The 24,822-nt window shown below is 49.2% G+C and overlaps 10 protein-coding genes across 10 annotated transcripts; 2 read left to right on the top strand and 8 right to left on the bottom strand.

Moving 5' to 3' along the window:
• Window positions 1–1,611: 1,611 nt before the first annotated feature.
• On the top strand, window positions 1,612–2,256 carry N7520_007578 (histidine phosphatase family protein; the record flags this gene model as incomplete). Its single annotated transcript, XM_057141512.1, has 1 exon — window positions 1,612–2,256. The coding sequence occupies one exon, from the start codon at window positions 1,612–1,614 to the stop codon at window positions 2,254–2,256; it is 645 nt and encodes a 214-aa protein (XP_056995518.1).
• A 126-nt stretch (window positions 2,257–2,382) lies between these two features.
• N7520_007577 (intradiol ring-cleavage dioxygenase) lies at window positions 2,383–3,486 on the bottom strand (the record flags this gene model as incomplete). The annotated part of the gene is made up of 1 exon (XM_057141511.1): window positions 2,383–3,486. One exon carries the CDS (start codon window positions 3,484–3,486, stop codon window positions 2,383–2,385), a length of 1,104 nt encoding a protein of 367 aa, XP_056995517.1.
• A 463-nt stretch (window positions 3,487–3,949) lies between these two features.
• Window positions 3,950–6,729, bottom strand: N7520_007576 (phosphatidylinositol N-acetylglucosaminyltransferase; the record flags this gene model as incomplete). The annotated part of the gene is made up of 5 exons (XM_057141510.1): window positions 3,950–4,294; window positions 4,353–6,041; window positions 6,107–6,329; window positions 6,382–6,515; window positions 6,610–6,729. The coding sequence occupies 5 exons, from the start codon at window positions 6,727–6,729 to the stop codon at window positions 3,950–3,952; spliced, it is 2,511 nt and encodes an 836-aa protein (XP_056995516.1).
• Window positions 6,730–7,202: 473 nt separating this feature from the next.
• Window positions 7,203–10,110, bottom strand: N7520_007575 (mismatch repair ATPase MSH2; the record flags this gene model as incomplete). Its single annotated transcript, XM_057141509.1, has 2 exons — window positions 7,203–10,013; window positions 10,087–10,110. The coding sequence occupies 2 exons, from the start codon at window positions 10,108–10,110 to the stop codon at window positions 7,203–7,205; spliced, it is 2,835 nt and encodes a 944-aa protein (XP_056995515.1).
• Window positions 10,111–10,482: 372 nt separating this feature from the next.
• N7520_007574 (DNA replication factor Cdt1 C-terminal domain-containing protein) lies at window positions 10,483–11,922 on the bottom strand (the record flags this gene model as incomplete). Its single annotated transcript, XM_057141508.1, has 1 exon — window positions 10,483–11,922. The coding sequence occupies one exon, from the start codon at window positions 11,920–11,922 to the stop codon at window positions 10,483–10,485; it is 1,440 nt and encodes a 479-aa protein (XP_056995514.1).
• Window positions 11,923–12,488: 566 nt separating this feature from the next.
• N7520_007573 (uncharacterized protein) lies at window positions 12,489–13,146 on the bottom strand (the record flags this gene model as incomplete). Its single annotated transcript, XM_057141507.1, has 3 exons — window positions 12,489–12,698; window positions 12,853–12,953; window positions 13,035–13,146. The coding sequence occupies 3 exons, from the start codon at window positions 13,144–13,146 to the stop codon at window positions 12,489–12,491; spliced, it is 423 nt and encodes a 140-aa protein (XP_056995513.1).
• Window positions 13,147–14,521: 1,375 nt separating this feature from the next.
• Window positions 14,522–16,572, bottom strand: N7520_007572 (C2H2-type zinc finger protein; the record flags this gene model as incomplete). Its single annotated transcript, XM_057141506.1, has 2 exons — window positions 14,522–14,692; window positions 14,749–16,572. The coding sequence occupies 2 exons, from the start codon at window positions 16,570–16,572 to the stop codon at window positions 14,522–14,524; spliced, it is 1,995 nt and encodes a 664-aa protein (XP_056995512.1).
• Window positions 16,573–19,924: 3,352 nt separating this feature from the next.
• On the bottom strand, window positions 19,925–21,355 carry N7520_007571 (putative Golgi transport complex component Cog5; the record flags this gene model as incomplete). The annotated part of the gene is made up of 1 exon (XM_057141505.1): window positions 19,925–21,355. One exon carries the CDS (start codon window positions 21,353–21,355, stop codon window positions 19,925–19,927), a length of 1,431 nt encoding a protein of 476 aa, XP_056995511.1.
• Window positions 21,356–22,841: 1,486 nt separating this feature from the next.
• N7520_007570 (mitochondrial carrier domain-containing protein) lies at window positions 22,842–23,150 on the bottom strand (the record flags this gene model as incomplete). Its single annotated transcript, XM_057141504.1, has 2 exons — window positions 22,842–23,069; window positions 23,121–23,150. 2 exons carry the CDS (start codon window positions 23,148–23,150, stop codon window positions 22,842–22,844), a joined length of 258 nt encoding a protein of 85 aa, XP_056995510.1.
• A 514-nt stretch (window positions 23,151–23,664) lies between these two features.
• Window positions 23,665–24,779, top strand: N7520_007569 (class II aldolase/adducin domain protein; the record flags this gene model as incomplete). The annotated part of the gene is made up of 5 exons (XM_057141503.1): window positions 23,665–23,938; window positions 23,988–24,248; window positions 24,304–24,436; window positions 24,489–24,657; window positions 24,705–24,779. 5 exons carry the CDS (start codon window positions 23,665–23,667, stop codon window positions 24,777–24,779), a joined length of 912 nt encoding a protein of 303 aa, XP_056995509.1.
• Between the last annotated feature and the right edge of the window lie 43 nt (window positions 24,780–24,822).

Here is a 24,822-nt window from a genome sequence, read left to right as displayed (position 1 = left end):
AGAGTTGGATGGCCATGTATATGTATTTTGAGGATCTAGAACTCATTTGAATGTATTAAGTATGTTGTACATTATGCGAATTCTGCTGGGACATTGAATTCGCAATCATGCATTGTAGCGCTTGAGTGGTCCACATTTAATACAAAGACTTGAGGCAAGCAAACCTGCAGATGGAACGGTAGCATGTACTTAACATTGACTGACAAACTCCTTTGAGCATTGGCTGGGCTCTCTCACCCACATTTGCCTGAGTGCTTCATTTATTCCTACCACTTTCAAGGTCTGCTATTTACTTGAAAATGAGTCACAACTACCATCATCCTTTGCGCATCAGTCATCACATGCAACGTTAACTGCGAATTTCTTCTTGAAATGGGAAAAAATACGCAAGTCACTAGGTTATCGTTCCTATCGCGCACTGTTATACTTAAATTGACTACTCTCGCCCTGCAGACCAGTCACTATGCCCGACAATTAAGTCCGCGGCGAGGGTCTTGACCGGGTACTCCCTGTTCACCAATCGAACAAGCCACAACAAATCAAGCGCTCCCTGCAGCGTGAGTCTCTGGATACAATATCCACGAAAAATGGAGACAGTACTGACCAACAAAACAAATTGATGAAGCAATTAAATGCTCCATGGGACCAAGCCGGAAAAAAAGTCTGGAAGATAGACCGAGAACCTTCGGAAGGTCGCTTTGGCCGACTGAATGAGTTGGTCGACGCCATCTTGAATGGGAAGATACCACTAAGGTCATAAATATGGCGTTGGAGCTGTCATTTGATATCGAATACTTACTCTCAGCCAACAGACTGGGGGATTGTCCGATATGTGGCTTTCTTCTGGATTTTAGTGTTAGGTACATACCATTGCCGCCTAGATCTGTTATTAAGAGTGCATTATCCATATTTTGATTTCCTATAACCTCTTGACGAGACTCCTGATGGTATGCAGAATAGGAGTGAATGTAGATCGGGTTTAGATCAAGTATTTCTCCAGCATCTCCAATCGGACATAACATCCTCATCTGTAGGTTCAGCGGGGCCGATAAGTTATGGTCCGGAGTTATGTGCCTGATCTACCCTAGCGTATAGCCGTCTCCACCGCCTTTGGCGCTTATCGATATCCGATTTGTATATATTTTCTGCCACGTCTTGCATAGTATTTTCACTAATTATTACTGCTCTAAAGTCGTAGCACACCATGTCACCAGTGCCAGGATATATTTACTAAGTAGTCTCTCTATAATATTCAACAGTAGCACATCACCACAGACATATCTCAAATGGCTCGAGATCTATATCTTCCAGCCCATAATGCCATGCTTTAAGTTACCTAGCGACCCACCTTTAAGACCGAGCAGATTTGACTACTGTACTGATAATAAATATAGTATATCGTGGGTGCAGCTTCCACGTTTTCTCTTCCAGATCTTTCAACCTTATTTTGTCTTTCACAAATTCCTTACAATTCGCTTTCAGCCGCATGAGTTGGTGATTCTCATGCACGTCAAGTGCTAGCTTCGATACACTCCATTTTCAAACCCATCTCTCTAATCCCAGAAAAAATTCCAGGGTTCAACTCCCCCGAGGCGAAATAAAATATAAAACATGCCCTTCCGACTACATCTTGTCCGTCATGCCGAGGGAACTCATAATCCCGGTCACGACACAACAATTCACGACCCACCGTTAACAGAGAACGGGGTCAAACAATCGGAGGATCTCAGCCAGGACTTTCCTTTCAATGAGAGGGTGGGTCTGGTGATCACATCACCTCTTACACGTACCCTCCACACAGCACTGCTGGGATTTCAAAAGGCCTTGGACAAGAAGTACTACACCAACGGACTTGGGGTTGCGAATGGCGCAACACTTGTTTTAGAGCCTGATGTCCAGGCCCACACTGCACGGCCCTGTGATACAGGATCTGACTGGTCTGTTGTGCGAGCGAGATTCCCTGATCTACAATGGGAATTGCTTGCCCAGGATGCTTCTTTCCCGGGGAAGAAAGGGCGATATGTACCTGAGCACGAGGCTCTATTTCATAGGGGACACGCAGTGCAGGCGAAGTTGGAAGAGAAATTCAAGGAGTTGGAGGGCAGTGATCGACCGGATATTGCTGTTGTAACTCATGGGGGGTTTATGAAATATATTGCGAATGACAGAGAAGTGCCCAACACGGCGAAGTGTCGTACTGTCTTGGTAACATTTGACGAAGAGTCTCGATTGATCGCTGAGAACATTCCTACCTAGTGACGTTTGAGTCAGTGTTGGCATATCTGGCATTTTCAATGGATCAATTTCATCTTAAACCAGCTACTGTGTTCATAAAGACTGAACAAAAAGGACACCAGAAAACATAACCCATAGACCTGGCGACTAAACAGGACTATCATCACCAGACTGCAAAATATCACCATGCCCCTTCGGCCTCCAATTATCAATCAGATCATAGCTAGCAGAAACATTAATCGCAACAGAAACCCACGCAAAGATCCCATCCTGAATATCATCCCCTAGCTTAACATAATTAAACACCGGATCGGAAGTCGTCCCTTCAACCTCATCTAAAAACAAACCATCCCGAGCATTGGGCGTAATAGGCACCGAATTAGTATTATACGGATGAGTCTCCTCAACCTCATAAACAAGATCCTGATCCCAGTACAACTGCCCGATATGCGCAACAGTACCACCGGCAATGGTATCATTCGCAAACCGCGTGACATTCCCTACATGAGCAGCGACATGAAGATGCGTCGCACGATGACTATAATGCCCCGGGAAGATCGTCTGGAACTGAGCAACGCCTTCGGAATCTGTCTGCTGCAACCCACGTAGGAATGTAGCGTCTAGGTTCGTCGTATCGTCCTTGTCGCCATTACCCCACGACATCACGCCCGAGTATACGCCTGTAGCGTTGCAGCTCCAGATATCCCACCAGATACCTGGAACGGGCTCGCAGGTCTCGACGTTGATGAATTGTACGTTGATAGTCATTGGGATACCGGGTTGGGACTCGGTGATGTCTGAGCGGATGAGCTCACCAGTAACGTAGAATGGACCGACCACGCTTTCTGGGTTGAGGACACAGATTCCATCGTCGTTGAATAGCTCATGTTCTGGGGTATCCAGGCCGATATTCGTATCTGTTTTGAGGTGAGATTTTCGGAGTGGTTCTGGGAGGTCGACTACATTCGGATTGGGATCTGGGTTCGGGCTCAGCACTTGTTGACTTTGACGACGAGCGGCAAGATCTTGTCGTTGTATTTCGACTATGTTTCGACGGCGGAGGTCGGCACGAGCGGTTAGGTCTGCAAGGGCTGGATTCTTGACGCAGGTTCCGTAGCCTTGTGTGACTTGGGAGTGGTATGCTCGTTTTTGGAGGATGCTGGATTCATCTCGTAGAATGTGTTCGCCGGGGTGGGCGGTGCCCAGATGAGCGATTCCTAGGATGACAGTGATAGGTGTAATAATATGCATTTTAATCTGACTGAAGACTTTCGCTTTCGAAGGAGAGAATACTTCATGGAAACAAGAAATCGCTTAAGACTTCACAAACAGGCTAGGGTTGCTCGGACACCGTCGGGATGTGGGCCCCTTTATATGCCCAAGTCATGACTAGTTACAAGGAAGAACAGATGCACCGCCTCTTACACCCCTCTCACACCCAGGATCCCACCTTCGAACCCCGAGGTGACTAGTGTGCGGAGTACGTACGCATAGCGGGGCTTATTCCGGTTCCCGCCGACCCCCTGTTACTTGTGGGCTGGTCTTGAGCGGCGAGGCATTTGCTGAATCCAGCAACACCAACGACCAATCAATTGGGCCCGAATGCAGCTGCGCTCATTGGATCAATCCTCTAAAGTTCAGCATGAGAAGAATTGATTAGAATAATCCATTAGAAATACTATATACCAAGGGCATTATCAAAGAAGCCTAGTCATTACCGATGGCCCCGTCTCCGAGCATCATTTTGTCCAAAATTTGAAGGCACTTTGGGTATTTGATGACCCAAAGTACCCATACTACCTGCCATTGATCCCGAGCCACCGCTACCACCCCCACCTTTTCTAGGCTGAGTGAGCAGTGACCAGACTTCAGCCATGCCCGCTCGACGCGCGGGCAACATACTATACTGCATGCTGTACAAATTGCGGCGGTGAATGGGTGGCACGAAGCGGCCAGTGACGAGACAGAAGATGACACTGGGTGCCAGGTAGTGTTTGCGAAGTCGGTGGCCAAGTTGAAAGTATTGGTCGAACATGGCGCGGAGAGAGAGCGGAATGGACTATACGTTCCAATGTTAATATGGGATTGTGCCATGAAGATAGTTGAGTAAGATGTACCTCTAGGTGGATGTACGATATGGTGGAGGAACCAGCATCCGTAGAATTCTTGTCCACTTCTTCTCGGAGCTCGAATCGAATACCGCCGGGCAGTCTCATTGAGTCTTTGACTCGCAACATTAATGCAAAGAGAGGGAAATGATTGAGGAATGCCAGACAGGTATCAAAGCCGGCTTTCATGGAAATGATCAACATCCGGGCCGATGCAAAGGTCAGGTAAAAGACGACCACGGTAGGGAGGAGGAAGAAAAGCACAGTGAAGAGGATAGTGCCAAGAAGTAATTGATCGAGGTCGTAATCACATGAATCGATTCGGTTGCGCAAAACGTTTCGCTTCTTACCACGGAAGAGGTGGAAAAGCGAGATGATTATGGTAAGCTGCCAGTTGAAAATCCGGGCAGAAGCGATGTAGAAGGAGTAGATGTGGACGGTCAGGATGGAAAGGAGGTCTGAGAAAAGGGCGATTGGCATGCTGGCTCCAGCGAAACTAGAGCAACCGACGATGTAGATGACATGGGGGAGGTATGGTTGAAGGTTGGCAATGCATGCGGCCCAATTCTCGATGACCCATAGGAATAGGTCACCCAGGAAAGCCGCCAGTTCATTGTTGAGTTTCAAACCGGCAGGCCAATCCATCAGCCATGAAATGGTACGTTGCAAGCCCACTACAGTCCATCCGGTGAGAACAGTATTGATTTGAGATGCCACCCAGTTGGCGTTGTCGATGATGTACGAGCCAAGAGCGATCCCGATAATCACATCATTGGCCACAAGCCACAGACTATTATAGAACCGAATGTAATCCGGGTGGCTCGTTGTCACACTCTCCCAATTGTCCTTTCTCTGACGCAGCTTGACATACTGTATAGGCCAGTAGCAGAATTGCTGCAGTCGTATATCGACCTGCTGAGCCGTCGCCGAAATATCTTTGATTGCAGCAGCATCAGGCCGGGCCCGCCACTCAAGAACCTGCAACACAACTTCTGCAACCGATCGATGTCCGACGAGACCTATGACAAAGACTCGAGTGACAACCGGCCAGATCCACTGCCAGAATATGTGAGCAATAAAAAGGGTAAACAGCCCCCAGAGGGTGGTTGCTGATTCCACCACACGTTCTCCGACACTCATGCTGCGCTTTGCACGCACTCCAATAAGATGGCAGTTCTTGTGCATCAACTCACTCATTTCATAGGCACAGTTCACTTGGCTGATTATCAGCGGAAGTGCTTGCTCCTTTTGTGATGGAACATGTTTCACCACGGTATGAAACTTCAGCTTGTCGACAAGCACCCGGTACCGTGCTTTCTCCCTTTCTTCTCCAGACTCAACCTTGCCCGATAGTGGTCCACCATTTTCAACAGCCGTCACTTTATCGCCTAAAGCAAGAGCGATCGGATCCAAAGACATATGCTCCATGCGTGTCGGATGAGGACGATGATACATGATAACCTGAACCGACAAGTTCGCCTCTGCCGGACAGTAGATACGCGGGATTTGATTTTTCGAGGGTGGGTGCGTCGTCACATGTAGATGAGACGGGTTGAACGAAGTTGGTTCTGTACCTGGATTCGTCGAACCGAGGACATGCATCTGAGACCGACCACAAAGACTAAATATGCGAACAATAGGATGCGGGCTGTTCCTAAACAGAATGCCAGCCCGAAGCGCATTGTCCACATTGCGTGGCTACAAACAAAATGTTCTTGTCAGCACGATCTGTCAAAGCAATCAAAGCGTATTTCGTTACCAACCTCAACATCTTCCAGGACCGTGAGCACGAATAAATCTAGCTCCGAGTTACGCCATCCGACTATCACCCCCGTCGATGAAGATCGCGAGAGATCATATGGCCAAAATACTCGCAGCAAACCATCACTCGTGATCATGTTGTCATCCTCTAATCGCCCTTTAGAAAGAGCCTCTGCGGCGCAGCTGTTCCCGGGCGGAGACGCCGAGATTAACGTGGCGCGGATGCTAGACAGACACAGAAACCATTAGCATGTCCTATCCCCGATAACAGAATAACAGATTATTCGATCCATCTGCATGTCCGTCCGGGGAGCTCACCAATTGACCCTCTCTCGTAGCTAAATGGTTGATGGGCAGGACAAGGAGGAAGAAAAAGACCGACAGGAAAAGGAATCCCTTCAAAGTTCGTGTCTATCATATGAAACGGTAAGCGGGGATCAAATGGAAGCTTGAGCTCGAAGCGGGAATGAGAACGGAGGGGCTTGTTCACAGGGGACCAACGTACCACAACGCCGTGATCCCACGCGAAGATGGCAAGTTCGTAAAGACGAGTGACAAGATCCCACCTGGCAGTGGTGTAACCCGCGACAAATATCCCAAGCGTTAGGATGGAAAAGGGGTGCATGAATCAGGGTGCTTGAAGCGGTTCCGCGTTTTAGTGTGCGCGCATAGCTGTGGGGGTCGGGTCGGGTCGTGGAGTTTTTTGTTCGAATTGGAATGACCAAGTATGATCGTACGTATGGTTGATTGAGTTGTTTCAAATGGGATGCTGGACGGTATAAACGAGCGAAAGGTGCAATTCAATCTTGGGGAGGTGCTGATTGCAGTACGGAGTATCCAAGGCGCGTGTGGGTTCGGTGTCTAGACCCCCATTCACAGCGGACTACGGCCCCACGTGACCGTCCCTGATCTATACCAAGCTTGGCGGTCAACTTTATTTGAGACAACTTGTTACTTGATGGAAGTCTTGCAGACAGTTGTTTTGTACTGTTTTGAAAGCCGAAATTTTAATTGATGAGCGCTCATTAACGAATATGTTTACAATCCCATACGCCATGATCCATCCGAAAGCTTGATCGTCCCGTCCGATAGATACCCTTATAAAGCCTTGATACCCTGGAACACATTGTTCCCTTGTAATTTGCTGTCTGCGTTCACCAGATCACGCATAATCTGTCGCTTTTGATCAGACGTCAGATCTTTGCCTTCAATCTCCGCCTTCCACTTCACCAGCATAGCCTTCAGGAGTGTGTTGCCCTCCTCTACCTCCTGCTGGGAATATTTGTTAAGAGAAGACGCAGACTGCTTCTCGGAATTGTCGGCAGTTGCAGAAGTAAAGTCTTCTAATTCCTCGGCCTTTTGACGAGCCATGTTGACTACCTTATCGGGGAATCGTACAAGTTCTGCAACATGGATACCGAAGGACTGATCACAAATGCCTGGCTCGACACGGTAAAGCAGAGTGACTTGACGCTTTTTCTTCGATTCGGAGTCAGCGTCACCGTCGGCGTCGACATCGTTGCCATCTCCAATAAAAGCCACGACGTGCAAATTCTGCACGGATTTCGGGTATCGGTCCGACAGCGCGGTGAGCTCGTGGAAGTGGGTTGCAAAAAGACCGAAGCATCGGATCTCGGTAATGATGTGCTCCGAAATAGCCCAGGCCAGACCGAAGCCGTCGTAGGTACTGGTTCCACGACCGAGCTCGTCGATGATAATGAGAGAATCCGAGGTAGCTGATTTGAGGATGTTGGCGGTTTCAAGCATCTCCGCCATGAAAGTGGAAACGCCCTTAAGTTGAGAGTCGCTGGCTCCCACTCGGGCAAGAATGCAATCGAAAATTGTCAGCTCGGCCTCAGTGCAAGGCACAAAGCAGCCAGTCTGGGCCATGAGTGCGATCACACCGATCTGTCGGATGTAGGTTGACTTTCCGCCCATGTTGGGACCGGTGATGACAAGGAAAGAGGATTCATCGCGGATCAAAGAAACGTCATTGGTAATGAAGGAGATATCATCTTGCATTTCCATGCAGGGGTGCCGGGCTTCCTTAAGAACAGTGTTTCCTGTGCCGCGAGCATGCATCTTAGGACGAACGTAACCAGCAGGAGCGTGGACAGACGCATGGGCGAAGCTCACGATAACATCGAGGTGAGCCAAGACACCCGCAAGCTGCTCCAGAACAGGGCAGTATGATGCGGCGACATTGACCACTTCACTGACAAGTCCGGTTTGTGTCCGGTTGTAGTTGGAGGACAGCTGGTCATGCTCCCGACGAAGGGACTGCATAGTCGTGGTGGTGAAGTAGACGCCGTTCTTCTGCGTAGAGCATTCTTGGTACCCCTTCTTGTTGCGAATACAGCCTGCCTCCGCACGAGTAACACGGAAACACCAGCCGTGTGTTCGGTGGTTCTCCAAAAATAGCTTTTTCTCCATATCTTGGTTCAGATCTTTGGCGACGTTGCGGTGCTCCATATCCATATCATATCGTATCTTGTCCAGCTTCTTCCGGATGATCCTCAAGCCGTCATCAAACTCAGGCTTGATGATGAATTCGTGGTTTTCAAGTGCATCTAAGTCAACCGTCGTTTCCACCATCTCCTCCAACCTAGCCAGGTTGTCCGAATGACTCCGGAGCTTGGATGTGTATTCCTTCTCCAAGGGGGACTGGTACTGTTCATCCATCACATCCTCAAGAGCATGTACAAAGCCCGGCAGACGGATAGCCACTTGATAGACTCGAACAACATCCTCCAGGTTAGCTTGCTTGCGTTGAAAGCGCTTTGCCAGACGATACAGATCAGGAATAGCGCGCAAGTGTTCCTCCTGCATAGTCTGCCTCAGCTCCGTATTAACAACGAATGCCTCAACAAGCTGTTGTCTTTGCTCAATAGCAGCAAGATCCATAAGCGGCTGTTTCAACCACTGCGCCAGCAAACGACTCCCGACCGGTGTCTTACAATGGTTAAGCAGACCAAACAAACTCATACTCTTAGCACCATCCCGAGGACCAGGCATCAAGTTCAAAGCCCGCAGCGCAGACGAATCCAGCTTCATATACTGGGACAGATCATGCTGGTACAGCTGAAACTGACCGAAATTAGTCGAATCGGTCAGAACACCCAGATACTTAATTAAAGCCGCCGCAGACCCCATGGCAAGCTTCAATTCAGTCTGGGGCAGAGTTCCCGCGGACCTCTCATCCCGCAACAGCCGTGTCAAATCCTGCTCGATATCACGCACTCCAAAGTCCGCACCCGGGCGCTCGGAAATCGCAATCCCGCAGCTATCAGCAATAGCGCGGATCTTGCCCAACTCCACATCCTTGCGTGCAGAGTCCATTGTGATCAGACATTCCTTCACACCGAGCTGGATAACCAGGGACTCGAAATTAGAGTACACGTCGTTATCCATGAACTCGCTTACACCGAGCTCACGCACACTTGCGTCAGCAAAGCAGACACCAACATTTCTCGCTTCGCCGGCCCGAGCGGAGATCTTGACTGCAAGAATGATAGGTGCGGATTCCATAGATAGAGCCCCAACACTGCCTAGCTCATCTTCCACATCTTGGAGGTTACCGGGACTGGCTTGCTTAGCTAGCTTCCAGTTTCCCTTGCCCACACCACCGGATACCCAGATCTCGACGCGTTTGTTGAGTTGGAGGAGGGCTTCGCGAAGGAAATTGCGGAACACAGTAACAGTCATCGTGACTGACGGCAGACCACTAGTCTCGCTGCGGCCGAGGTTGCGGAGGACAGAGGTCGTTTTGTACACGGTGCGAGCGATAAATTCGGCATTGGCACCGTGAGCAGAGTACCAGTCACCACGGTCGAAGATCCGAAGAGTTTCATTGTCGTCGGATTCTGTGAGGGATTTGTAGAATTTGATGAAACCAACTTCATCATCGACCTGTCAGGGAGGTTGGTAGGTATTTCGCTTTTTTGAGGATGTATTGGAGACATAAGATTTCTCAGGAACATACCTTGAGATCTGGTCGAGAAGACATTTTATCAATTGTTTCCGCAGGTAGCTGCGCAATGACAAGGTAGTCACCAAGCTGGGAAAGCTGAACGGTGCAGATGAGGGAGACGCGCCGGATCAACGCGGTCACGTGAGACGCGTCACGCGTTAAGTGGGATTACTGGTGTTCTCCAAAGATGCAAACAAAATTCGGTTATTGGTCATACGTATGGTTCTTGTTAAATATTGATGGTTATTATTTGGATTCTAAAATCTATTATCTACTAAAGTGCCGAGGCTAACATGGTATGGTAAAAGTACAGGGTGGGTATCATCACAACGCTTATGCAAAGACCGCGAGCAGACCGGCTCAACGGATGACAGGGTAACAAAAATCAAACGCAATACAAAAGGTCCTTCAAATTCTCAGCACAGAAACTGGACAAGACGCGGCCTTATCCCAATCAGCCTTCAACAGGGCGACTTTCGCCCCGATATCCTTGGCTGCAATATCTTTGCAGGACTTCAACACAACAGACTTCAAATTTTTGATAGTCACCAGGTTGACCCAGTGGCCAGCAACCCGAGGGTCGGCCAAAATCTCAATGCACATCTGGACTTCCTCATTAGGAATTGGAGTACGGATTGAATCCCGAACATGCTGCACGATCGTCTCCATCTGGAAGGGCTTGCGCTGATTGGCAAGCATGGCCTTGATACCAGTGCCAACATAGCCAGCCGGACGCAGGAGGGCCAGGATACCAGCAACTTCCTCAACATGCTCAGCGGCCGAGCGGCGAAGCATCTCCTTCTTGGTTGGCGGAGGAGGGAGTTTGGACTGGCGCAGCTCCTTGCTCTTCAATCGCTCAAGAAGGCTCTGGCGACGGTTGCTGGTAGCAGCCAGAGGCTTCAAGCCTGTCTGGTTGTTCTCAGAACGCAGCATCTCAGTCTTCATGCGGATGACACCGCCTCTCAGATCCTGCAGTCGTTGCTGACCCTTCTGGAACGCAGTGAACGGGGTGAGGGATTCGTGGATACAAGCAAGACCGAGAGTCTCTAGAAAAAGTGCAGGGCGATCCTCTTCTTTGGCTTCCTTGAGGGACTCCTCGGTCTGCTCCCAGAGTAAATCGAATGCCTGCTCAAACGCATCCTGCAAAGCTGAACCCTGTTCGTCGATCTGAACCTTACGCTCAAGACACACCTTTCCAAGTCCATAGTTTGCGAGTCGGTAGGTAATGTCCTTGGCTTTCAAACTGTGATCCCAGACCCACACAAGGCGCTGCAGGTCTTTGATCTGCACCTTGCGCTTTTTCCAAATGCGGGTAATACTGGGGAGGAATTCTCGGATGTCGGCAGGGGTGATCGGGCCGTTGTGTGCGGCGTGGATAGAGATGGCCTGACAAAAAGCGGAATAGAGATTTAAGAAGTCGGTCACACAAGGCACTCGTGGTGCAAGGACAGGCTCTTTTGGCTCGGGGACAACCTTTTCAAAGTTGAGAGTTCGTTGCTTGGAAGGGGTGTCGGGCGTCGAGGGGCTCTCCGCGATGGTGGACACGCGAGCCCGGCGACTAGGAGTACGTTTCGGTGTTGCATAGTGGCCACTGCGTGGAGAGGAGACGGATAATTGGCTGAGTTTGAGGGTCTTGGAGGGAGTATCGGGTTCTTCAACCGTCTGAGGACCGGGACGGTCGATGTTCTCGATTTCCTGGAGCTTTCGCTTCTTCGACGGGGAAACAGGCAGGGAGGCAGTCTTCTTAGCAGGCAATAGCGGTGTGACGCCGGCCTTGGTTGCCTTTGTGAAGATTTGAATGGCGGGTTGGCTTTGGGGAAGGCAGCTGGCCCTGGTAAGGCGTGGCATCGCGACTGCAATTTTTTCTGTGCGGATCGGAGAACGGATTCCAATTGAAAGGTGCGACCGGTAAATGGAACTGAGCAATAGTCAGGGTAAGAGATACCAATTTAACAAAAAATCAAATTATGACGAGGAAGGTGCAAAGAACCAAAGTGGGGATGAGACGGTTTAAGGGTGAAAAACTCCCTGAGACGCGTTGAGTCGCGTTTCGGGTCAAAGTGGACGCGTTCCTTAGCGCGTTCAGAACACGAAATTGCCAAAAGCACCAACTTATATTAGATTCTGCAATTCAAATGAAAAGTTGAAGCGGTGTTTTTTCAAATGGGAAAAATTAACAATGTAAAGTCCTCGATCTTGACATTCTGGTCGCCGCGGTGATTCTCTGGCATTGGAATGCTGCGAGCTACGGGTCTGGACCATGCACCTATACTAGAGGTATACTCTGTACAGTCAGACCCTTAAGCATCGAACTTGTTCAATTACAATTACTGATTTTAATCCCAACCAAATTTACCCTGACCAATTCAATATTCAACGTTTAATTTCATCCTGAACGCCATAGAAATTATGATTTATTTCTTACTTCCAAACCATCCCTTTGCCTCAGCCGCCTTCTCCTCAACAGTGCGGTCGAACTTATCAATCTCCGAGTTAATTCTGCTCTTCGCATCCACACGGAGCCCATCAAGCTTGTTCTTGCCATCCTCAAACTTTTTCTGTGCCTCATCTTTAATCTCGGGGATGTTCTCATCAAGCTTAAACTTGGATCGGGCGTTGTTGATCTGTGGATATCATTAGCGTAGTCTTTGCCAACGGTCTCAGTGATCGGCGGGCGGGGAGATCGTAGTATGGATCCCTCATAGACACTCAACAAGAAAACAAACAAAGCACGTGCAGAATAGCTCCAGCGAAAGGAAATGAAGAATTAATACATACAGTTTCATCAACAACAGCACCAGCTTCCTTTCCGAAATTCGCACCCGCCTTCTCTGCACTTTCGCCGGTGGGAAGCTTCTCGCGCGCCTTGTCGGCATCAACTATAGAAGGTTAGCATCTGGGTAATTCATAGAACGTATAGAGAGATCAAGTATCAAAGAACCAGATACAGGGACACATACTCTTCATTTCCTGCTTCGCACCCTTCACATCGCCGCCCGCGCGGTAGAGGTAGTACCCGCCTGCACCGGCAGCACCAAGGCCGAGCATGAGGGGCAAGCGGCTTTTAGACATGTTTGCAATGTATATGGATCTGAATCTGAAGTCCGAAGTTTGTGTGCGTGAGGTGTCGAATTATTGAGAAATTCAAAGCTGTGAATTGAATTGGATTGAATTGAATTATAATGCGAAATGCATGCGAAGAGGCAGGTTCGTTCAGATTTAAAGGTCCCGAGAAATGGCGCCGTCACCAGACTATGACGTCTGTGCCCCTTCCAAGTGCGGAGTCCAGACCCTCGTTTTCTGGCTTAATCGTGATCTTCCAAGGATTTGGGAGTTACTTTCATATTCTTGTTTGAGTTGTGTAAACCTTGCAATGGCTTTCTACGAAGGAGTTCAAATCTGTACGGTATTCATTTTTGTATTCATTGAGGAGATTTGTGTAGAAAGAATGGAACGGCCTTTGGACCTGGGTCTGTCAATTAGCTCAGCGTGGATTGCAGTTCCATTGGAGCTTATAGTTTCCAAGGTCCGGGTTCAATGCACCGCTGTCGACGTCACCGGTCGGTCATTAGCCGCGTTCGGATTTTCGTTGGATTGGAGTTCCCAAGGTTGCTTCTGTTCTCAATTCTACCTTGTTTTGAACTCTTTCTGTATGATTGCAAATCGAAAATAATTGAGATATCTATCGTGTCGTGCCCGCTTGTGCATATTCCCAAGGTCGTTCTCAAGTACGGGGAGATGATAGCAACTTGAGGGGAAGATCTGCGGGGTAAACGTCATACCCATGATCAGGCACAGGAAACTAACTTAATTAAACTACGCACACATGCATTTGCATTCCAGTCATATTGGCGTGATAACGTTATCATAAAATCCGGGTAATCCGTAGGCAACATGACATGATCCACCATCATCAAAAGCAGTATAGTAAAACAACAACGGGAACAGTAAGCGTGAGACCGTCAGACATAAAGATAGAAAACCACCAAGCAGAGAATGAAAAACTAAGATCGAGGCTGGGTATCGTCATGCACACGATGCCATTCATACGCTCCCGCACAGAAACGCCCAGGACATGCGGAGAACCGGCAACCCTGAAAGATATCCAAAAAAAGAGAAAAAACAAAAAAAAAAAAAAAAGACAAGACTCCCAAATACAAAGACGAACAAAATGAGAGAGAGAAAAGAGATTTCCAGTTCATTTATGGGTCGTCACATTCGTCACTTCGTCAAGGGCTTCGTATCCAATTTGAGAGTGCCCCGAGAGATAGAAGGGAAAGTCGATAGGCCCACATTTCAAATAACAGTGGGCGCAAAGATGGAGAGAGGGAAAGAAAAAGAGAAAAGAGTATGGCAGGCATGATTATGAAGATCATGTAAAGAGGATGAGTCGGTTTACAAGAAAAAGGTATATAGGGTCTCGAATCGGGTGGGTCGAATGCACAAATTACAAGAACAATTTAGCGGTCCCTTTGTTCTCGCTCGTCGCGACCGCAACCAAAGCCTCAAGCCGACCCATGCCGGAATCCCGAGTAGAGTCGTTGAAAACACCTGTTCGGGGCTCTTGCTCGGCATGGCCTGGGTAGCCGTCGGTGTGATGGTCTCGTGGACCACAGATCTATGACGGCATTAGTAACCGGGGCGAGAGCCGTGCGTTCGAATGGGATTTCCTACCGGATGAGGATGTTCGGATGGTAACGAGGACTCGTGAGATTCAATATATCCACTGCTGTGTACAATCGCCGGGTGGTACTCTACCGAGGCGGTGGACGGAGTGTGAACTCCCTCACTGCTGCTTGAGTCTTCGGGAGATGTATGTGTCGGCCTGATGCTCCCTGAAGAAAGACTAGGAGCGTGGCCACGGTGTTCATCCGGACTTCTTTCGGCCATGGGGCCGAAGCTTGGCTGGTAGGATGATGACGGGCGAGAGGAAACATTCTGGAGCTCCGCGATGGTCTGCTGGCTCCATTGAGAGGCATCCCTCGAAGACCGTTGATCCCGAATATCAAGACCGGTCAAGCCGGTGTGGAGGCCCATATCCCACGATACATGACCGCGGCGATGCCCTGGGCCTGAGATGGGAGGTGTTGGCCGGACTGAAGGTTGAGCGTAGTTGAATCCTGAGCCAAAGCCATGGTTCGGAGGAGGGCGGCCGTGGCTGTCGATCTGCATCGGACTTGGTTTGCGGGCGGGAGGGGTCAAGGGACGGTGTTGAGAAACAACTTTGTCAAAACTCTCAATTCCGGGTAATCGAGGTGGTTGGTCCGCGGGGTTGGAAGTAGCTCCAAATGACGGCTGGACGGTATCGGGGGTGTGGTATTGGCTCAGACCACTAGTTGATGGTCGACCAAATACAGGATATGTCGAAGGGTGCCATGTGCGTCGTCGCATTTCTATCTCAGCAGCACTGAGGGTGCTCTCATCCCTGGATGGAGGATAGTTGCTGCTCGTGGGGCTTGCAAATACTCCAGCCGCGTTGGCATATGGCGGGACAGCGGCCGAGTTGGCATAATGTGGCGGATATGCGCTGCCATGCTGAGGAAGAAAGGGATGACTACTGGTCGGGACTGATAGCCGACGGGCAGCTGTTTTTCCCTCCCAGAAATGCGTTGCACCGGAAATGGGCGAGCTATAATGTGAACTGCCATTTGCCCCGGTAGTGAATGGGGTGTATGGTGAGCCACTTGCAGACGGTGGAAGTCCTCGAATCTGACTTGGCGGGGTACTCGGTGGCTCTCCCATTAGGTCCAGCCCTAGACGAGAGCGGGTAGTTGGGTCGTTGGCCATCATCAGCGGCGGAGGACGGCGGCGCAGCTCCTGGGGTTGGCTAAAGGTCGATGTGGTAGATGTAATGCTGGAGGTAGATAGGTTACGGCTGTGACCCCGGCTGTGACCACCCGCACTACCGGTAGTACCTGCTCGTGCACGACCCGGGGGGCGCACTCGATCCGTACGCACCTGGCGCTGAAACCGAGTGCCGGTGGCCGCCAGGGAGTCCCCTGGTATATCCTCATTCACGTGGACTGTCTGGGCATGTTGGCGCAAGTTGTCGAGGCGAGAGAAGCGTCGAGAGCAGTGGCATTGGAAGGGTCGCTCGCCGGTGTGCTTTCGAATATGGCGGGCCAAATGTTCACTTCGAGTGAAACTAAGGTTGCAAGGAGGGAAGTCGGTGCAGAAGAAGCGTTGTCCCTTCTTCTTTTTCGACGGCGGTGCACTCCCCGGTTCTCCCTCATGATCGGATCCTTCTGGTTCTCCGTCGGACTCGTTCATCTGCTCGTCGGACATGGAGGCTGTCCTGGCTCGTCCGGTTGATATAGTTGTTTGCACTGAGCCCTCGCTTCCTTTGCTCGTCTTCAGACCATCCGGGGGTTGCTCCGCGACGGGAGGTTGATCCGAGGTGGTCGGCAGGCCGTTCGGATTGGCGCGGGGTGTAGTCGCTCCGTCCATGGCGTGGTCATCGATCCTAGCTGAGTTGTTCACAGGAAGGAAAGAGGCCATGTTTTTTTTGGCGACGTAAGAAAGTGGAGGCGGGTGATGTCAAAGTGTCGGAGGGGGGTGGGGTGGGCAGAGGCAAACCCTATCCGGTCGCAACGCCGGCAACCCGATCCGCTCTTCCCTTAAAAGGACCCCCAGATCCCGGGGGAATCTATTGTTCTAAATGCTGGAAGTTGTCGTAGGAACGGCTACGGAGAAATCGGGGGGAAAGATTCTGGTCACTGTCAACATTGCACACAAACGTCAGACTCGTCTCACACTACTATAAAGAGACAAAGCAACTAAAAGTAGACTTTGGAACATACAAGTTTGCAAGTATTCTTTGAGGGGCTCCAGGGGGAGGGGGGGGGGGGGGGGGTTGAACTCCAGGTTTGGAATGTAGTCGTCAAGGCAAGGGTGAGAAAATGTAAAGAAAGAAGGAAAGAATTAGCCGATCGCAGGCATGTTTTCTTGGGGCACGTTTTTGCTTGGACACAAGCAAGATCGTCGAGTGGGACCTGAAGGTTTCAGATTTATGCCCATAAGAAAACTCCGAGTTTCAGGAGTATAGATAAGAGAAAGTCCGGTTCTGGAGGATAGAGAAATTAAGGAAGGTTGAGATTTAAAGGGTATAAAGATGAAAGTAGGAAAGTAAAAGTAGTAGAAGTATGAAGTAAAAAAGGTGAAAATGGTGACGACGAGAAAGAAATGCTTATCGGAAGCGAGGGGCAAAAAAGAACAGCTTACGCAGGAAAAGAGTCAGATTGAAGATCCCAGGAACTGAACAACACTTCCGGGGTTACCGATGCGAATCATCGACGGTTTCACCAGATCTTTCTCTCTCTCCAGAGTTACTGCGACTATAGCCGCTTCTTGGAAAAGAAAAAAAAAGAAAACTGAAACTTCATAACAGGAACCATGTATTCAGAGGCACCAGGTACAGAATGTATGATTCATCCAGCCACCAATCCATGTTCTTTTGTAAGAGGTATAGTACCCGAGCTGAGTCCTTGACGTTCACCATCGCGCCCAGACCCTGGAATCCAATGGCCAAGCGGAAGAGGAGTTTGGTAGGGTTTAGTCTAGTTCGGTCTCGACTCTTTTACCTTTTTCTATACTCCATACAACATCCTCCCCCCCCCCCTTGCATCTGGATGTATCATCACAGGGGGATCATCCTCCGAACTCAAGCTCCGTCATACTCTCCCAGACTCCCATGTATATAGGGTTTTGTTATGGTTACGCGGTAGGGGGTGTTCCGAATGGTCCGTCCTGATACCAAGAGAAAATCTCCGTTCTCTAATCATCTGTGCAGCTGCAGGTGATTGCACTTCATACTACTGCTATCTGAACCTCCCAACAATCCTCAATCCCTAATCTCCAATCTCTAATCCCATAAGCCGACATGGGCGGCAATGCACGGATACGATCTGGGCATTGACCCCATTGATAAGAACTCAAGACGGAGTACAAGGTACCGGGTTCCCCGTATATAGAGACACCAAAAAATAGGTGGCGTGGTAGACTTTTACATTTACCATAGTTCCAACCTCTCGATTGTAGATGTCTCTATTTCTTCCAATGGGCTTGATGATCCCGCGTTCAGACAAAGCACCAAAGTTCATGAAACCTTCAGGGCCCCCCGGCTAGCACCGACTGGCCCATGGATTCACCGTGCCTGCGTCTCCCGTGTAAACTTCCCCTCTTCATCTTCTTCTACCGTGGATACTCGCTGCAAACGGCAGGACATGCGGGTTATGATATCGACGATCGGTGGGTCAAAGTAAATCGGTCCATGTCATACACAATGGGCTGCCCGCATGACAAGATCAAATAAGATCCCACGGTACGCGACTGACCCTGTAAATATTTCTTGTTCTTTTCATGTTCGAAACGTTCGAGATCTTGACCCTTTTTGTTGTCTTCTACGAGGTTCAAAGTTCTGTTCGAACCTTCCATGGTTTCTACCAAATGCATCCGCCCTAGACCCCAGACCCAGAATCCACCCCATATTCCCCGCTGTGTGACGACACGGTCCATGGGAATGATGTGCTTCACTTGAATGATTGATGATTTGATTTGTCCTTCGAACGCGCCATCGGGGCGCGAGAGAGGGGGTTCTAGAGAGGGGTTAACAGGACTAAAGAAGCGGATTGGTGAAGACGGAGTTTGGGGATACGCGGATGTCCACATGTATGGATGATAGACCTGTCCCAGTTTCATGTACATGGGTCCTCCCCATACATATGAGGAGAAAAGGATAAATCATTATGTTTTGGATATGAGGGGCAATCGGGTACCTGTAGGTACAAATGCACGCCACCTTAGAGGCGCACGGCCAAGTAGTGGCAGGTACCTGCAGGGCTTAATCTTTTTACTTCCGATCGGCGCTTCCACGCTTCCACGGGTAAGGATCACACACTGACGTCGTCGACTTTTTCACCGGGAACTTCGGATTAATGTAGAGAGAATGTTCATTTCAGTCATGGTCATCTGTATACGGTATGAAAAAGTATTTCTTATTCAATCATAACCGATTCCCTCTCTTCCCCCCGCTTCATTTGCCTCTGGGTTTTTTCCACAATTTGCCTTTGAAGCGGTGTATTCAAGATGATAGGTCTCTTTATGTGTTGAGTCATATTAACTTCCTCCCTGATCCATCCAATCAGACTATGCATTTCCCGGCTCCCATGTACCTGTAGGGATGCGTACCTGTCGGCCACGTATTGACGTGGAGGAGGAAAAACAAGAAAAAAAAAGCACGGACACCAGTAACATGTTACTATCTTGGTCCCGTCGTACGTCGTACATGAGGCTACTCGGTACATACCCAAACAACCCTGGAAAATACTGTACATGTAATAAAACAGTTTCCGTGGATTTCAGATCGGACGCAGCACAAGGAACTTGCATTTTGCTTTGTTTACCCTGCTCTACCCTGTACCCCTCATTGACTTATCTTTCATTGGAGCCTTGACGCTTCACAGCAAGGCAACCTGTAATGCAGCTATTCAGGGCCCCGCCACCCTAGCCTTGTGAAATGGTCTGCAAGGAGTCAGATGACACTTTCAACGGTAACTGTAAATCTCCGAATACGGACCTTTTTTACTTTGGTTTGGTTCTCTGCTGTTTCCTGGTCTGGTGTTGCTCTGCTCCTCCCAAGGTACCCTGTTTTCCCCTTGCCAGGTACCTGGGAATGATATTTCTGGGGTAGTTGGCCCGTGGTTACGAAACATGTATTGAGAAATACTCCGGTTTTTTCTTTGTTTTCCTTTGCTTTAATTTGAATGGTTCTCATTCTATGGAAATGCATATCCAGTCCCACTTAGAGGCGGGGATAGAGTTTTATAATTATTTAATACGAAGTTTAGACCCATCATCGACTCAAGGGTCCGATAACAGCGCTCACCATCACTGTAGCCTCTCGTTCCCAATTCCCCACCACCTCAGTATCCGATCCCGATCGACTCTTTTCGGCCAGGAAGTTGGTTGCAGAGAATTTGGAGGCACGCATCACGCAGTCTTTGATTTCTGCCTTTAGTCGATCCCGGTTTGACCGAAGGGTGCGTGCAGACACGCCCCCTCGGTTGATAATTTCCTGCACGCGGGACGTGAGGGAGGAGGCGAGCGATCGCCAGTAGTAGGAAGGCAGGGATGCGGTATCTAGAGCCTGAAGGAGGGGCTGGAGGAGGTTAACCTGGTTTGGTGCTGTTCCTGTCTCCGCCGACTGGTCATTGGTTGTAGATGAAAGGATTGGGTGAGAAGGCGGTCGGATATTTCGCAGTATGGACTCTACGGCAACGATATCCTGGCATCGTGTGGAGATGTCGGCGAGAGCACGGTCCATTGTGGGGAGTTGGGACAATGCCTTAGCGAGGGCATTAGCAGATGTGATGATGGAGGTCTGCATGTACCCCTGCAAGGTGGAAATAAGAAGCTCAGGCTTGTAGTCAGAGGTAGTGACAGTGCCATTCGGGATAGGTGAGAGGAGGTATAGAGTGGCTGCAGCGGTCGCCAACCGTGATCGGGCTTCGCGGGCTTGTTTGTAACTTGATGGCACCGATGATTGGCCACTGGTGTTCATTTGACTCGACAACGAGAAGCGGTGGATGGTTTGCTGTGCCCTTGACTTGACCATGTTTTCTGCAGGGATCACAAACTCATTGCGTAAAGTCCGAGTGGCCTTGACCCGATCCAAGCCATACCCTTCATCTGCCTCCGAGGTTGCTGAAAACATCTGACGTAGATTCAAGATGGTAATCGCCGCCCGCTCCAAAGCTCGAAATCCCTCCTTGCCAGTCGTACTGGCTGCTCCATCGGCGCCTAATACTGGGGAAGTTGGACCCCGCCCAGTCAGCTCTGCCACTTGGCTCTCAAGCTGTCGACCAAGTCCTAAACAGCGGGCGACCGCCCGGGCTAACCGGACAGTAGCCAATGAATTTTCAGCCGCAATTCGAGCCTCGTCCGCGGCCTGCCACTTTTGAAGCACCTCCTTCTCCAGTCGCTCATATCCCTCAGTTACCGATGTGATCTGCGTCCCGATTTCCTGCAGGATATGCTCCGCAGCAGCGGTTTGGTCTTGTGTATGGGATAGAAGTGGTAGTGCCGACTTTGTTGTCAAGCCATGGATGTGGGTGTCGATTTCTTGGAGATCGAAAAGTACGCGAGAGAGTGGTGTTGAGAGGTCTAGAGGGGTATCTGTCGCATTGTTGGTGCTCAGCACTAGTGAATTGGCGAACCCGGCAGGCGAGAAGTCGGGGTCTAGGAAGGCCTCATAGTCGATGTAGGAGGGCTCTGTTTCCGACATTTTCAAATTGATTGTTGGGATTATTTGGCGCGATTTGAATGTATGGCGGAATTGGGAGCTTCAGCTCATTGGGCGAGAAAGTAACAAATGGGTTTCAATGCGCTAGAAGTCACCGATGTTCTAGGGGGTATAGGGAGGTATGATCTTTGTGAAGCTTCGGGGGAGAGAGGCATGGAATGCGGAGGGTGAAATTTTCCCGGGAGTGCGCCAATGTTACCGATCGTTAGGCATGTCGTGTGAGAGTGAAAGGAGTTCGGCGAAAGACAACTGTCGAGAGCTCCGCGATAATCCCACATGGCGATAATCGGGGTCTTGGGGGCTTAGTCATGATATGACCTCGAGCTAACCTAAGTTAACTAGTCAACTATAGCTCATTCTGCGCTCTATAAGAAACAAATTACATTTATTTTCGAAATATTGAAGACAAGTAGTCAATGCACTTCTATTTGAGTGTATCACTTAACTATTTATTTAAAGGATATTTTTTGCCTGAACGTAAGGCATGACTTTTTACCAGGCCCAGAATGTCAGGGTTTTTATCAGAAAATTAACTTATAACTTTCGATTTTACAATATAGATTGTAGATTAGATTAAATATGTAGGTTCCAGGTGAATTTCTGATTTTATGAATATAACATGAAATTTATTATGAAATTTCTCAAGATCCCTCGGTGTTAAGAACCGTACCTTCGATTTCACGCGTTTTCAACTCGATGGAATATATTCTAGATAGGAGATTAAAAATCCATGATAGTATAATAATTTACATACAAGCCCAGCTAGCGGTATCTAGCTATCACTCAGCCACTGCTTGCCCCCTTCATATAGCGCAAAATACAATCCGCATCCAGCAACGGCCATGAAGCTGTTAATACCACATCCTCTGTATAATCCCCGAAGGCCCTCTGTTCTGATTATATCCTTGGTTATTGTGACCACTCTCTTTCGTCCAGGAATGTTTTGCCCAGAGGCATCTAAATTTACCCGCGTCTTGATAACATCCATCGGACTCGTGAGGACACCTGTGACCCCTCCTGCGATGGCAGCACATAAGCCAGAATTTACGACAGTTTCGGAAACGTGACTCTTTTTGGTCTGGGACCCCGACATAGACCTCTGTCTTTTAAGAGCTTCGTAAAGAGGCAATTGAATAAGGGTCCATGGTAGGTTGTGCGCCAAAAGAGCCCAATATCCCTTCCAAAGTTTGGTAGGACCACCAACGCTTTTCAACAACGCTTTCAAGCCTTCGGGAGATGTTCCAGGGTGCTGTAAGTTGGTAGATGACAAAGCAACTTGGGCATTCTGTTTTAAAAGCTCAGTGGGAGCCAGCAACAGACAAGCTGCAATCTCTGCCACACATGACGCACAAATGTCAGATAAAATCACAGTGGAGCTCGTCGGTTGAGATTGACTTTGTGACGCGAAGGCCAACTTGGACCGAATGCTTTCATATGTGAAAAAGAATACTCCAGCTGTGGTACATGGTTAGACGCCGATATGCAATTCGCTGCCTCCTGGCTTACCAGATGGGAATGAGGTGACGAGCACAGGGCCTAAGCCTTGGTAAAGCCCTCGAAGGATTTTCTTATCGCCCAGGACGCTGATCCTTGAGCTCCCAGGGGAGCCAACATATTCACGAGACTGGATGCGTGTTTTAATGGTATCCAAAGGATGCAAAAGGCAATCTAGTGAAAGTTGGGCAACAGTGCTAGCCTGTTTTAAAATCATCAGCAAGTTTCCTGTTCCAATAGGAAGTCAACTTACCAAGAATATGCTCAATGCAGTGACAGGCATATCTAAGCCTAGAGATCCACCTATGGGAGACCTAATTATTGAATTGTATCATGTCCACTTTAGTTGAATAGCGATTGATTATTCGGGAATCGGGATGTTGACAAGGGATATCGGGCGCCGCGGAGGCCGAGTGCCAAGCTTTTCCCCGTGCCTGTGCGACAGATCACAATCACGATCTAGAACGATAAAAATCATAGCCTGATCTTGAAATGGGTTTGTTGATAAGAGAATCGAGGTTCCACACTTGGTGCATCAATCATGGCTCTGCTTTACTAGACAAAAAGTGGATTCCGGCTAAGAATACCCAAAAGAGTCAATAAACAATATCGGAAAGAGTCCGTAGTGCGGTCTTTAGATCTGCCGCCTTCCAATGATACACGCGGGGTTGGGTGGTGGGTCTCATCCATAGATAAGACTTAGTCTGTAAAAACCCACCTCGGCCCTGGAGAAATCACATTCACTTGGCCTTAATCCCATCATTGTCAAAGATCGATTACTTACCTACATAGCCAAAATGTCGACATCTACGTTTGTTACTGAAACACAACAGGGGTCCGTTCGCCTGGCTGCTGAGAACCAGCACAAGATCTCCGACCCGGCCACCGATGCCACGTTCCAAGCCGTTGCTCGTGGGGATCGAAATGGTACACTGAAGCTGGGTGGAATTCCCACTTTCTCAGACCCGCTCGAGAAGCGTCAATGGATGAAGGAACATATGGCTGTTGCCTTCCGATACTTTGGCAAGAAGGGATACAATGAAGGAATCTCGGGTCACATTTCGATGCGCGGTAGGTATCGTTACCGTGGGGCATATACAGAAAATCTAACCGCCGCCAGACCCCATCCTGAAAGATCACTTCTGGATGAACCCCTTCGCCAAGCACTTTTCCTCGATTAAAGCTTCAGATCTGGTTCTTGTAGACCACGAAGGGTATGTCACTGAAGGAGGAGCTCAAATTCCTATCAACGAGGCTGGATTCATGATCCATTCGGAAATTCACAAAGCTCGCCCTGATGTTATCGCCGCTGCCCATACTCATGGTATCTATGGCAAGACGTGGAGCGCATTTGGCAAGCCGATTGAAATGCTCACTCAAGGTCCGTCCGAGTTGAACCACGATGACCGCACATAAACTGACTGGTCCGGTAATAGATGCTTGCAACTTCTATGGACGTGTTGGTATCTACGAGGACCACGGAGGCGTTGCCTTATCCCAGGAAGAGGGAAGACAGATTGCCAAGGCATTGGGCAAGGACAACATTGCTTGCATTCTTCAGAATCATGGGTGAGTCACTCAAGCGCTTCATTACTGTTCGTCTACTAAAAACTGTTTGCAGTCTCTTGACTGTGGGTACCACAGTGGATGAAGCTGCGATTCTGTATTCCATGCTGGAAAACTGCTGCCACTCCCAGCTCATGGCTGAAGCTGCTGCGGCTAACGGTGTCCCCAAAATAATCATTAGCCCTGAGGTGGCTCAATACACCGCGAATGCCGCCCAGAACCCAGTAAGTGCTTATGTGAGCAACATTTATACCTGGCTAATGCATCATAGCACAACTTCTATACCGAGTTTCAACCTGAGTATGAGTTGTTGGTGGAAGAGACCAACGGGAGAGTTTTGCAGTAAATTTATGGAAGATTCTTGAAACTTCGTCACTTAACGATTCATT

The sequence above is a fragment of the Penicillium odoratum genome (assembly GCF_028828045.1).
Source record: "Penicillium odoratum strain IBT 22623 chromosome Unknown utg000005l_segment0_segment0, whole genome shotgun sequence".
Classification (NCBI taxonomy): Eukaryota; Fungi; Ascomycota; class Eurotiomycetes; order Eurotiales; family Aspergillaceae; genus Penicillium; species Penicillium odoratum.
The sequence above is the reverse complement of the archived record's forward strand: the minus strand, read 5'-3'. Positions and strand labels throughout refer to the sequence as shown.